The 14,226-nt window shown below is 37.5% G+C and overlaps 1 protein-coding gene across 1 annotated transcript in view; it reads left to right on the top strand.

Annotated features, from left to right (window-relative positions):
• The window catches only part of LOC109078928 (kinesin-like protein KIF21A), a gene marked incomplete at its 5' end in the record, with an annotated part of 34,172 nt that extends 20,624 nt beyond the window's left edge, over positions 1–13,548 (top strand). Inside the window, 14 exons of the mRNA XM_042722650.1 lie at positions 530–704; positions 811–966; positions 1,853–1,970; positions 2,228–2,398; positions 3,177–3,326; positions 4,710–4,912; positions 5,105–5,227; positions 6,458–6,594; positions 7,368–7,542; positions 7,647–7,802; positions 8,688–8,805; positions 9,063–9,233; positions 10,014–10,213; positions 12,874–13,548. Coding sequence (XP_042578584.1) covers positions 530–704; positions 811–966; positions 1,853–1,970; positions 2,228–2,398; positions 3,177–3,326; positions 4,710–4,912; positions 5,105–5,227; positions 6,458–6,594; positions 7,368–7,542; positions 7,647–7,802; positions 8,688–8,805; positions 9,063–9,233; positions 10,014–10,213; positions 12,874–12,931 — 2,111 coding nt within the window. The remainder of the gene's footprint in view (positions 1–529; positions 705–810; positions 967–1,852; positions 1,971–2,227; positions 2,399–3,176; positions 3,327–4,709; positions 4,913–5,104; positions 5,228–6,457; positions 6,595–7,367; positions 7,543–7,646; positions 7,803–8,687; positions 8,806–9,062; positions 9,234–10,013; positions 10,214–12,873) is intronic.
• Positions 13,549–14,226: the final 678 nt, after the last annotated feature.

The raw sequence follows: 14,226 nt of genomic DNA, 5'->3' as shown, positions 1-14,226 counted from the left end.
AATAAAATTCAGGTATTTAATCCATCTCTTCAAGCAGCAGTAAATAAGGGGGTTGGAACATAGGGTTAAAGGGATAGTTCACCTAAAAATAAAAATTCTGTCATTAATTATTCACCCTCATGTCGTTCCAAACCCATAAGACCTTCCGAATACAAATTAAGATATTTCTGATGAAATCCGAGAGCTTTCTGACCTTGCATAGACAGCAAGGGAACTACCACGTTCAAGGCCCAGAAAGGTAGTAAAGACATTGTTAAAATAGTCCATGTGACATCAGTGGTTCAACCGTAATTTTATAAAGCTACAAGAATACTTTTTGTGCACAAAGAAAACAAAAATAATTTCATTTAACAATTTCTTGTTCTTCTTAGTCTTCGACGCGTTCACAATAGTACCACAATGCAATGGAACTAATTATGTATGCAAAGAATTTCTGCTTCTGAATTTCAGAGTGTTACCCTTAATGCATTTCCAGTACAAGAGTGATAAACATTGTATTCTATCCCCATCCATTCCTTTTTTATCTCAGATCGCACATGTAAGGTGTGGAACCTGGTAACGGGTCAGGAGATCATGTCTCTTGGAGATCATCCCAGCAGTGTAGTGTCAGTCCGATACTGTTCCAGCCTGGTCTTCACTGTCTCTACTGCTTATGTCAAAGTATGGGACATCCGTGACTCTGCCAAATGCATCCGCACCCTCACGTGAGTCATCCTGGTATTGTTTAATTTATTGAAAGCCAGTGTGTTCTCTAATGCTTCTAAATATTTTACCTATGGTTGCTCATTTTTAGCTTTCTGTCTTCTTCAGATCTTCTGGACAGGTGTCTCAAGGTGACACTTGTGGAAGCAGTTCTGTTGCCATTCCTCCAGGAGAAAATCAGATCAATCAGATCGCCCTCAATCCTTCCGGAACATTCCTTTATGCTGCCTCAGGCAACACGGTCAGGATGTGGGACTTGAGAAGGTACTAAACACTGAACACTCTAGGGACTATAACTAAGAAAAGCTTTTTATAGTACTCATGGTGTTACTTTCCAATATTCAAATTAAACTAGATGTGGCCATTAAGAATGCACCTTTTTTCAGGTGGCAGCACGCAAATCGTCACGCTAATTTGTACACTCAAACTAACTATACTCTCTAAAACCCAACTATAACAGTAGTTGACCTAAAAGAGGGAATGAATCGTAGAAGACATGCTAATGTACTCATTTAACTAACCTGGGGTGTGTTTCCCAAAAGCATTGTTAGCCAAATATTGTTACCAACATTTAATTCAGTGTTTCTGAAATGACTAATGTGGTTCGCAGTTTGTGTGATTGGAACTACAGCTCTTAACCTGTGGTCCAAAGCATATTTTCTTGTTATCATGACATGCTGATTGACATGCATGACTTGCATGACTCACAATAGCCATTTTGGTGGGCACACTGGTTCGTTAGATGTCAGATTTTGGTTTGTATGGATGATTTTAATGCTGCTTTCCAAAGCTGTGTACACACCAGCAAAGTATAAAAAATAAAGTGAGCAATGGTATGCATTTTGCAATATTCTCCTGCATCATTGTTAACTAGCAAAATGAGTTAACAATTGTTGTTTTAATGATGCAAACGTGTGACGTTGTTCTGTAAAAAAAAATTAGTGCAAACAATATATTGAGTAGTCAAAATCAGGTTTGGACCAAGCAATCAAACCATGTGTTAAATAGATCATGCTTTTGAAATAATCAAGCTACCATGCAATATAATCTATAGTTTTCATTTTGTAGTTGGCAAGCCTTTTAAAACCTGTAAAAGTCTTTGTAGTGTATTCTAGCATTAAGTCTCCATTTACATGTTATTTGTATACAGGTTTGTATCTACTGGAAAACTGACGGGACATCTGGGACCGGTAATGTGTCTTACGGTAGACCAGATGGGGAAGGGTCAAGATGTGGTCATAACGGGCTCAAAAGATCACACCGTGAAGGTATGTTCAGACATTCTAACATGCTCTCTGTGAACTACATCATTTTCACCTTTTGTTTATGGCTCATGCACAGTTACACAAGCTGTTGCAGCTCATTTATGGATGCTTGAACACAAACAGTAGTTTAAGCTATTAATATGGCCTCAAGTGCAACAAGAAACAAAATGCCTATCCAGCAACATGCTTTCAGACTCTGATAGACAAGCTTTTTGGGACTTGTGATGCATCTCTTAGGCTTTTATTTTCTTGTGTTGCAGATGTTTGATGTGGTGGAAGGCGCTCAGGGCAGCATCAGCCCCACACATCATTTCGACCCATCCCATCAGGATGGGCTGGAGGCTCTGGCCATTCACGGCGATTCACTTTTTACTGCTGCCAGAGACTCCTGCATTAAAAAATGGGACTTAACCCGCAAACAGCTATTAGAGGTAAGTAATGTTGCAAGGAAAGACAGCTATTCGGGAAAAACACTGTGTCTGTGTTCCAAATCCTAGTGAGCTGCCTACCTAAGCACCATTTTCAGGCATCATTCCCAAAACTAAATCTGTCCCAAACAGTATGCAGCAAAACTGTGGTGCCTACTTTTAAGATCTCACTGTGACTCAAATGTATAGTCAACATTGCAATAATTATTTGAAGAATAGTCCTTGTACTTGTCATTTAAGATGATGGAATCAAGATAAAATATTAAGTACTCTTAGAAAATGGTTATGGTTAATCTCATTAAAATGAAGCTATTTTACACAATATTTAGCCAAATGTAGCTTAGCCACATGCTAACACAATTTTTTTCCAATCAGCCTATCAACTGTGAATTGCTGTTATGAGAAGATTGAGATGCTAGTCTAGTATAACATGCTACATACTTTTAAAATCAATTGTTAGCAGTCTAGTCTCTTAGTGTTTCGTTTATTAATTAGCTTAGCAGTATGCTAATGCCTAAAGTTTAATACTTGGAAAAAGCTATTTGTTAGCATTTCTATTCATCTTAGTAGCAGTTATTTGGGACGGAGATTCCTTGGTTTCAGATGTTTCCATATTTTGACAGTAGAGTTTGGAACATATAACCTTTTGTTTATATCTAAAAATAAATCCTGAAATGACTTTTAACTATCACACATAAAGACTGAGTATAGTAAAACCCTCACACTTTCGGTTATCCTGCTGTAAGTGATTTGTTTGCATGTTTTCTTCATCTTGCAGCAGGTAGAACAGGCTCATTCTGATCTCCTGAGCTCTCTGGCGGTGGTCCCTGGCTCCAGCGCTGTTATGAGCGGCTGCAAGGGTGGACTGCTCAAATTCTGGCACACAGACACGCTTAGAGCTCTGGGAGAAATAAGGGGTCATGACAGCTCTGTCAATAGCATCTGCACAAACAGCAGTCAGCTCTTTACCGCCTCAGAGTGAGTGACAGACATTCAGACATCAACAAAGAACACACACATATATAAAATACAAATTAACAGAACTGTTAGCTTATGCTTACAACCACTCAACTTAACAATACCTTGGTAACAAACAAACCTAACACAAAACCCTAGCTGGACAATGCATAGCAACATTCTGCCATGATATAACTGTTTACGTTGCAATGCTAAAACTTTGTGATGTTGTCAGTTAGTAATTACAACATTGTGGCAACATCATGGATCAATAGTTGTTCATTGGTCATAGTTGTTCACAAAATGAAAACGTTGTCATTAATCACTTACCCCCATGTCATTCCAAACCCGTAAAAACTTTGTTCAAATTTGTTCGTCTTCGGAACACAATTTAAGATATTTTGGATGAAAACCGGGAGGCTTGAGACTGTCCCATAGACTGCCAAATAAATAACAGTGTCAAGGTCCAGAAAAGCATGAAAAGCATCGCCAGAATAGTCCATCTGCCATCAGTGATTCAACTGTAATGTTATGAAGTGACGAGAATATTTTTTGTACACGAAGAAAACAAAAATAACGACTTTATTCAATAATTCCTCTCCTCTGTATCTCTCCAAATCAGTGTAGTGCCATTTTGGCAAAACCAAATTGTAAATACACACAAAAAACGTATCCTTGTGGCGCGGCTGACACAGAAGAGCCTGTTTGCTTCAAACCAAATTGTAAATACACACAAAAAACGTATCCTTGTGGCGCGGCTGACACAGAAGAGCGTAAGCCATTTGTGTACAGCTCAGAATTGCCAAAATGGCACTACACTGATTTGGAGAGACACAGAGGAGAGGAATTGTTGAATAAAGTCATTATTTTGGTTTTCTTCGTGTACAAAAAGTATTCTCGTTGCTTCATAATGTTACGGTTGCATCACTGATGGCAGATGGAGTATTGTGACGATGCTTTTCATACTTTCCTGGACCTTGACACTGTTATTTATTTGGCAGTCTATGGGACAGTCACAAGCCTCCCGGTTTTCATCAAAAATATCTTAAATTGTGTTCTGAAAACGAATGGAGGGTGGAGTATCCCTTTAAGTTGCTCAAGCAATTGGCAAAACACAAAAATTTTAATTTTGGGGTGGAGTATCCCTTTATGGTTTAACTAACTGATAATTACAGACTAATAGTGTGTCATACAACAATAATAACAATAACAGAAGCCTTAATTATCTTCATTGAAGAGAAAAAAGAATGTTGAAAGCATTAAATGAGCTGAATACTAGATCTTAAGACAAAAGCGTGACAAAATAATCCTTTTCCCTGATGTATAAATTCATTATTTGAGTATATGATACATTTAGGCTCGCAGAAGAACCACCACCCAAATGGAGCTGCTGTATGCCAACACTGGTGACCCTAACGCCCCTCCAGAGGATTTCTCTGCCCCTCTGCTTCCTGTAGTGGAGAGTTCAGAAGGACATAAAGAACCTGCACCCGTTCCCTACTTAGGGGACAGAGACTCAGTGGCCTTCACCTCTAGCTTAGCGTCCAAGCCAAATGCTGTGTAAGTGTTTGGCAAACAGAAGCATAATCCATAAACATTTATTCTTACGATCTTTTCTGAAAAATAATTTCAATCAAGCAGCCATTCCTTTATTCTGAACTGCTCATAAATATGTCGACACATTCTAATAAACATTACAGTCACGTCTGATGTGAGGTTTTTAAGTCACGCTGGCTTTTGTCTAATGCGTAGCTCCAGTGCCAGATCCCCCACGGCTACAGAAAGGAAGTCTCTGGACCGCTCGCCTCTCACCCGCAGAAGAGCACAGGACAGGAGCCAGAACCCTACAGAAAGAACCAAAACCCTGGACAAACAGTAAGAAATGGCTTGCTAGTTGTAAATGCCCTCCTTTCAAACATAATTTGTTTACAGATGTTTTAAAGTGAACATCTGTACTTTCATTCCCATAACAAAATAACCACTTTTACATTATTTCCAAGTTTCAGTTTTTCAGTTTGATTTTGTTCTGTTCAGGAACTGATGTTGTGTTAGAAACACAAAAATAGCGTCTATCTCTCCACTTCAAAACCTGATTTGCTTTGATCTTCCCATAATTCTTATCTCTGTCTGATCCTGCATTTATGTGGGAGTGGCGACTCTTGTTGGTGAAACTGCATATTGTCTGTGGTATTCAGTTTGGACATGTACATACTGTACACATATCTGCTATAATAAAGGTCTTCACTTGTTCAAAATTACATAATTATCATATGTTTTTTTGAGGATGTAATTTATTGGAAGGAAATGATTTTCAATTTCTCCAATCAATTATTTTCCCTCCACATACAACATGTCTTAAATGGTTAGTTCACACAAAAATTAAAATTCTGTCATTTTTTCTGTTGAGCACAAAAGAATAATTTAGAGTATTTATAGAATGTGGGTAACCAAACTGTTGACAGAACCCAGTGACTTCCATAATATGGAAAAATAAATATTATGGAAGTCAATGACTACCATCAACTGACATTCTACAAAAAATATTCAAAATATCTCAATAACATAACAGCAGAAGAAAGAAACTTATACATGTTTGGAACAAAATTAGGGTGAGTAAACAATGACAGAATTAACATTTTTGAGTGAACCAACTTTTTTAGTTCTGGTCACATTAGCAAAATGTTGTCAAAATATTTCCAAAAAAGGTCCATTGTCCATAGTGCATGATCGCATGAATTTCTATTGTTATGACTGGATTTTGCAATGGGTTGAAGTTGGTAATGTGGATTCACCGCTGGCTTAGTTGACCACTGTGTGAACTGTGCTTCACATTATGACACCCGTTTGAACCTGTTGCGAAATCTGCGTGGGAAAATCTTTCGCCCTCACATGAAATTTCCAATACCTTGGATTCTTATTGAAATTAATGGATTTGCTGGCAAAAATTCACAAAATAATACTAATTGTAACCACACCTTAAGATCAACCTATGATGCCTAAAAGCTCTCTCTAGGTATAGGCAGCTTTGAAACAGAGTCAGTGTATTTTATTAGTCTGATTGTATTGAGTGTTTAATGCATCCGTATCATGTGTTTTTTGGTCCAGAGGTCCAGCAAGCCCAGCTCAGGCGTCCCGCTCTAGCCGAGCTGCCAGACTGCAGTGTGTGCATGTGGCTGAGGGTCATACTAAACCCCTTGTGTGTGTGGACTCAACTGATGATCTGCTCTTCACGGGCTCAAAGGGTCAGTAAACTTTTTGTTTTTCATGTAAGGAGTAACAAACATTACAAACAGGTATTTACTACAGTAAAATACAAAGGAGTATATAATTTACTTTACTAAATGTCACCTCATGCACAGTCAGACAGTTGTTTATTATGCAATAATGACAATCTATTTATTATGCTATATATTACATGGTTGATTAACAGATAAATAAATACATGGGTGTAACATTGATTTGAGTTTAAATTATTATTAGCTAAATAAAATTCAGGTATTTAATCCATCTCTTCAAGCAGCAGTAAATAAGGGGGTTGGAACATAGGGTTAAAGGGATAGTTCACCTAAAAATAAAAATTCTGTCATTAATTGTTCACCCTCATGTCGTTCCAAACAAATAAGACCTTCCGAATACAACTTAAGATATTTTTGATGAAATCCGAGAGCTTTCTGACCCTTCATAGACAGCAATGCAACGGACACGTTCAAGACCAAGAAAGGTAGCAAGGACACTGTTAAAATAGTTCATGTGACATCAGTGGTTCAACCGTAATTTTATAAAGCTACAAGTATACTTTTTGTGCGCAAAGAAAACAAAAATATGGACTTTATTCAACAATTTCTTGTTCTTCTTAGTCTTCGACGCGTTCACAATAGTACCACAATGCAATGGAACTAATTATGTATGCAAAGAATTTCTGCTTCTGAATTTCAGAGTGTTACCCTTAATGCATTTCCAGTACAAGAGTGATAAACATTGTATTCTATCCCCATCCATTCCTTTTTTATCTCAGATCGCACATGTAAGGTGTGGAACCTGGTAACGGGTCAGGAGATCATGTCTCTTGGAGATCATCCCAGCAGTGTAGTGTCAGTCCGATACTGTTCCAGCCTGGTCTTCACTGTCTCTACTGCTTATGTCAAAGTATGGGACATCCGTGACTCTGCCAAATGCATCCGCACCCTCACGTGAGTCATCCTGGTATTGTTTAATTTATTGAAAGCCAGTGTTCTCTAATGCTTCTAAATATTTTACCTATGGTTGCTCATTTTTAGCTTTCTGTCTTCTTCAGATCTTCTGGACAGGTGTCTCAAGGCGACACTTGTGGAAGCAGTTCTGTTGCCATTCCTCCAGGAGAAAATCAGATCAATCAGATCGCCCTCAATCCTTCCGGAACGTTCCTTTATGCTGCCTCAGGCAACACGGTCAGGATGTGGGACTTGAGAAGGTACTAAACACTGAACACTCTAGGGACTATAACTAAGAAAAGCTTTTTATAGTACTCATGGTGTTACTTTCCAATATTCAAATTAAACTAGATGTGGCCATTAAGAATGCACCTTTTTTCAGGTGGCAGCACGCAAATCGTCACGCTAATTTGTACACTCAAACTAACTATACTCTCTTAAACCCAACTATAACAGTAGTTGACCTAAAAGAGGGAATGAATCATAGAAGACATGCTAATGTACTCATTTAACTAACCTGGGGTGTGTTTCCCAAAAGCATTGTTAGCCAAATATTGTTACCAACATTTAATTCAGTGTTTCTGAAATGACTAATGTGGTTCGCAGTTTGTGTGATTGGAACTACAGCTCTTAACCTGTGGTCCAAAGCATATTTTCTTGTTATCATGACATGCTGATTGACATGCATGACTTGCATGACTCACAATAGCCATTTTGGTGGGCACACTGGTTCGTTAGATGTCAGATTTTGGTTTGTATGGATGATTTTAATGCTGCTTTCCAAAGCTGTGTACACACCAGCAAAGTATAAAAATAAAGTGAGCAATGGTATGCATTTTGCAATATTCTCCTGCATCATTGTTAACTAGCAAAATGAGTTAACAATTGTTGTTTTAATGATGCAAACGTGTGACGTTGTTCTGTAAAAAAAAATTAGTGCAAACAATATATTGAGTAGTCAAAATCAGGTTTGGACCAAGCAATCAAACCATGTGTTAAATAGATCATGCTTTTGAAATAATCAAGCTACCATGCAATATAATCTATAGTTTTCATTTTGTAGTTGGCAAGCCTTTTAAAACCTGTAAAAGTCTTTGTAGTGTATTATAGCATTAAGTCTCCATTTACATGTTATTTGTATACAGGTTTGTATCTACTGGAAAACTGACGGGACATCTGGGACCGGTAATGTGTCTTACGGTAGACCAGATGGGGAAGGGTCAAGATGTGGTCATAACGGGCTCAAAAGATCACACCGTGAAGGTATGTTCAGACATTCTAACATGCTCTCTGTGAACTACATCATTTTCACCTTTTGTTTATGGCTCATGCACAGTTACACAAGCTGTTGCAGCTCATTTATGGAAGCTTGAACACAAACAGTAGTTTAAGCTATTAAAATGGCCTCAAGTGCAACAAGAAACAAAATGCCTATCCAGCAACATGCTTTCAGACTCTGATAGACAAGCTTTTTGGGACTTGTGATGCATCTCTTAGGCTTTTATTTTCTTGTGTTGCAGATGTTTGATGTGGTGGAAGGCGCTCAGGGCAGCATCAGCCCCACACATCATTTCGACCCATCCCATCAGGATGGGCTGGAGGCTCTGGCCATTTACGGCGATTCACTTTTTACTGCTGCCAGAGACTCCTGCATTAAAAAATGGGACTTAACCCGCAAACAGCTATTAGAGGTAAGTAATGTTGCAAGGAAAGACAGGCTATTCGGGAAAAACACTGTGTCTGTGTTCCAAATCCTAGTGAGCTGCCTACCTAAGCACCATTTTCAGGCATCATTCCCAAAACTAAATCTGTCCCAAACAGTATGCAGCAAAACTGTGGTGCCTACTTTTAAGATCTCACTGTGACTCAAATGTATAGTCAACATTGCAATAATTATTTGAAGAATAGTCCTTGTACTTGTCATTTAAGATGATGGAATCAAGATAAAATATTAAGTACTCTTAGAAAATGGTTATGGTTAATCTCATTAAAATGAAGCTATTTTACACAATATTTAGCCAAATGTAGCTTAGCCACATGCTAACACAATTTTTTTTCCAATCAGCCTATCAACTGTGAATTGCTGTTATGAGAAGATTGAGATGCTAGTCTAGTATAACATGCTACATACTTTTAAAATCAATTGTTAGCAGTCTATTCTCTTAGTGTTTCGTTTATTAATTAGCTTAGCAGTATGCTAATGCCTAAAGTTTAATACTTGGAAAAAGCTATTTGTTAGCATTTCTATTCATCTTAGTAGCAGTTATTTGGGACGGAGATTCCTTGGTTTCAGATGTTTTTTCCATATTTTGACAGTAGAGTTTGGAACATATAACCTTTTGTTTATATCTAAAAATAAATCCTGAAATGACTTTTAACTATCACACATAAAGACTGAGTATAGTAAAACCCTCACACTTTCGGTTATCCTGCTGTAAGTGATTTGTTTGCATGTTTTCTTCATCTTGCAGCAGGTAGAACAGGCTCATTCTGATCTCCTGAGCTCTCTGGCGGTGGTCCCTGGCTCCAGCGCTGTTATGAGCGGCTGCAAGGGTGGACTGCTCAAATTCTGGCACACAGACACGCTTAGAGCTCTGGGAGAAATAAGGGGTCATGACAGCTCTGTCAATAGCATCTGCACAAACAGCAGTCAGCTCTTTACCGCCTCAGAGTGAGTGACAGACATTCAGACATCAACAAAGAACACACACATATATAAAATACAAATTAACAGAACTGTTAGCTTATGCTTACAACCACTCAACTTAACAATACCTTGGTAACAAACAAACCTAACCCAAAACCCTAGCTGGACAATGCATAGCAACATTCTGCCATGATATAACTGTTTACGTTGCAATGCTAAAACTTTGTGATGTTGTCAGTTAGTAATTACAACATTGTGGCAACATCATGGATCAATAGTTGTTCATTGGTAATAGTTGTTCATTTTCACTTGTTGTTCTATGGATGGACATGCCCTAGTTAATAAGTCGTTAAAGGGTTACTCCACCGCAAAATTTGTTCGTCTTCGGAACACAATTTAAGATATTTTGGATGAAAACCGGGAGGCTTGTGACTGTCCCATAGACTGCCAAATAAATAACAGTGTCAAGGTCCAGAAAAGCATGAAAAGCATCGTCAGAATACTCCATCTGCCATCAGTGATTCAACCGTAATGCTATGAAGTGACAAGGATATTTTTTGTACACGAAGAAAACAAAAGAAACTACCAAATACAATCTCCAAACCAAATTGTAAATACACACAAAAAACGTATCCTTGTGGGGCAATTCTGAGCAGTACACAAATGGCGTACGCTCTTCTGTGTCAGCCGTGCGGCACCGATGCGCTGTTTGCTTCAAACCAAAGCGTAAATACACACAAAAAACATATCCTTGTGGCGCGGCTGACACAGAAGAGCGTAAGCCACTTGTGTAATGCTCAGAATTGCCAAAATGGCACTACGCTGATTTGGAGAGAGACAGAGGAGAGGAATTGTTGAATAAAGTCATTATTTTTGTTTTCTTCGTGTACAAAAAGAATTCTCGTTGCTTCATAATGTTACGGTTGAATCACTGATGGCAGATGGAGTATTGTGACGATGCTTTTCATACCTTTTATGGACCTTGACACTGTTATTTATTTGCCAGTCTATGGGACAGCCACAGGCCTCCCGGTTTTCATCCAAAGTATCTTAAATTGTGTTCCGAAGACGAACAAACCTTTTACGGGTTTGGAACGACATGGGGGTAAGTGAATAATAACAAAATTTTCATTTTGGGATGGAGTATCCCTTTAAATTATTAAGTATTTTGAATATCGTATGTAACTGAAATGTTCTTGGATAACTTATGAACTTCCAAACTCATGCCTGATGTTGTTTTGAGTTGGTAACTTGATGGTAATGAAATTACGTACATGCAGTGTTGTCGCTACAATGTCAGGAAATTACTAAAAAGAAAAACAAAATAGTACTAAAAATTTACTAAAAGATGTGCAAATACAATTATGTTAGCAAGCTATTGTGCTAAAAATGATTACAACACCCTACTAACTACATGGCAAACTTTTTGCAAGTGGATACCAACAAAGCTGGGTAGTAACTACCGCTGCAACAAGGTGGAAAATTTTCAGTAAATTTCTGAAAAATTCCAGAAATTTTGGAAACTTTCCAGGATTTTTTGGGGAATATTCCATAAATTTTTGGAAACTTCCCGGAAATTTTCCACCCCTTTGCAACCCTAGTAGTGACTGATTACATGTAATCTGAATTACGTAATAAGATTTTTTTAAAAATCAAGTACTCATAATTAGAGTATATTATGTAATATAATACTCATAATCAGATTACAGTTACTTTTTATGGATATACAGTGTCAGTAAATCAGTCATAATTGATTTATTCTCCCTAATTCTTCTTTTTCTCTTTTAAATGTTCCTTTCTTAAAATTCTAATGTGTGTCATACTATTTAGCTTTGACTATCTTCACAATATACGTTGAATAGCCATGTACATGTCATGTAAATAATTTTACGATCCATGCTTCTGAATTTTGGGGGTGAAAGTACTTCTTAAGCAGTTTTTTTTTCTCAAATATTTTTGACAGCCGGAAATATCTCTGAAGACATTCATATTTCAGTTTTTTAAAAACATATTTGCCTGTTTACAGTTCAGTGTCGCTTATGGTCACATTGACATGCAGCTAAACAAATTAAATATTTCTATTTTTAGTGTTTTTAATATATATATATATATTTTAATTACATGTTTATGATTTAATAAATTATTAGCTTTTTATCAACTCACAAACCCGTTCTTACATTAAGCCCAGTTTGGGAAACCCTGGTGTAATGTTATGTTTAATGCATCTTATAATGTTGATATTAAAAAATGGAATATATTTTCTTTCTCTTTGCTTTTTATATCAATACGGTATGTTAAATGGCAAGTTTAAAACAAGTTAAAAATGAGTCAGAATACATTACCTAAAATGAGTAACCTAGATTATGTTACTAATTACAGTTTTGATCATGTAATCTATAATAATTAATAGACTACAATTTGTAAGTAATCTACCCAGCTCTGGATAGCAACACCTTGGTAACTGCATAAATAACAAACTTTCATAACATATACATATACACCCTAGCAACTATGTAGCAACACCTTAGCAACTACTCAGGTTTCACAACAGCCTAGCATTGTGGCAGCTTTTGGCCCATAACCACTTTTCAGAAAATATAGAAAACGGTTGCTAACACTGCTATACAGTAATCAGTAAAACTGTATAAATTATTGATTCGAATTCTCTCGTTGCTTTTTCACAGTGACCGGACAGTCAAGATCTGGCAAGTGAAAGGATCTTTAGAGGACGGCCTTCACTGATGAGAACACAAGGTCACTGGGAAGGTTTTGGCTTCCTACAAGAATTTCCTCTACTTTCCAGAAACTCTGGCAGCGATTCAGAGGAGAGCTTCTTGTTGTAGCTGCTGTATATTTCCTCATCTACAGTGTTGAAGTGCCCCGACTGTAAAGGGGGATTTTGTAGGTCACTAAGTGTTTTTTGATGTGGCACTGTCCTAAAGCCGGGCTTTGGGCATCACAGACTGCCATATGAGCAGTGCTTAAGAAGCACACGTGTTTGTGAACGTCATGTTGACTGGACTGAACCGATATGCTTTTAAATTATCCGTTAATATTGATGTCAGCTCTTTTCCGATGTTTGTTGACCAAAGTTAGTCTCTCTTTGTGTGAATCTTTCCAATGGAACCTCGACTCGTCACAGATCTCAATGCACCTGTACTGTAGTCTTAACTGCACTGGAATGGTACAATGATATTTGCACCAGTGTCTGTTTTGTGTTTTACCAACCTGAACTGGTTCTTTTTCATTTTCTGGTTGAAACCTTTGAGTACGCTGTAGAAAAATATTTCCTCTGATGTACTGTAGTTATTATCAATGTCAGATGGCGAGTGAAATAAACTACATCTGTCAAAATCTCACAGGTGTTTCTGCAGTGTTTTAGTCTAACAGAATAAGCTTAAACCAATGTACTGTACTTGATATAATGCGGAGTAGTGAAACTGCTGGGTCAGAATAATATCACTAGGGGGCAGTCCACACATAATGGACGGTGAACTGGCAAATATAGTGTGTGTTTACTGTAGATGGTCTTTACATTAAAGGGACTATTTAAAAAAAATTACATTGATATTTATAATTTTTTTCTGGGATCAAAAAGTGCTTTGAGTGGTTCTGAATTAAAATCATGGCCTGTGCACAAACCCCAAATTCTGTAAATCTGCCAATTTATGGAAAAATCTGAACTGATTTCGGGGTTTTGTACTCATTCCTGCAGCACTCGATTAAGAGTTGTATAACGTTTTAGCTGATGGACATGGTGCAAGACCTTCTCTTACAGGCAGCGCCTCAGCTGTCTCCATCTCACAAGGCACTCATCTAAATTTAGAATAAGAGGGAACTCACTCAGCTGTAAGGAATCTCTCAGCTCAAGCACAAACAGCCTCACGTCATCTGTCCGTTCTCAGCTGTAATGCCAGTCATTCGTCTGCCCTTACTGGAAGAATTATAAAAGGATACTGTATTCAGTATGAACAACTGTAGACCGGTGCGAATAAAAAAAAAAAATATATACTCAATTTAAAAATTAATTTTATGAA

Source organism: Cyprinus carpio, chromosome B4 (assembly GCF_018340385.1).
Source record: "Cyprinus carpio isolate SPL01 chromosome B4, ASM1834038v1, whole genome shotgun sequence".
In the NCBI taxonomy this organism is placed as follows: Eukaryota; Metazoa; Chordata; class Actinopteri; order Cypriniformes; family Cyprinidae; genus Cyprinus; species Cyprinus carpio.
The sequence above is the reverse complement of the archived record's forward strand: the minus strand, read 5'-3'. Positions and strand labels throughout refer to the sequence as shown.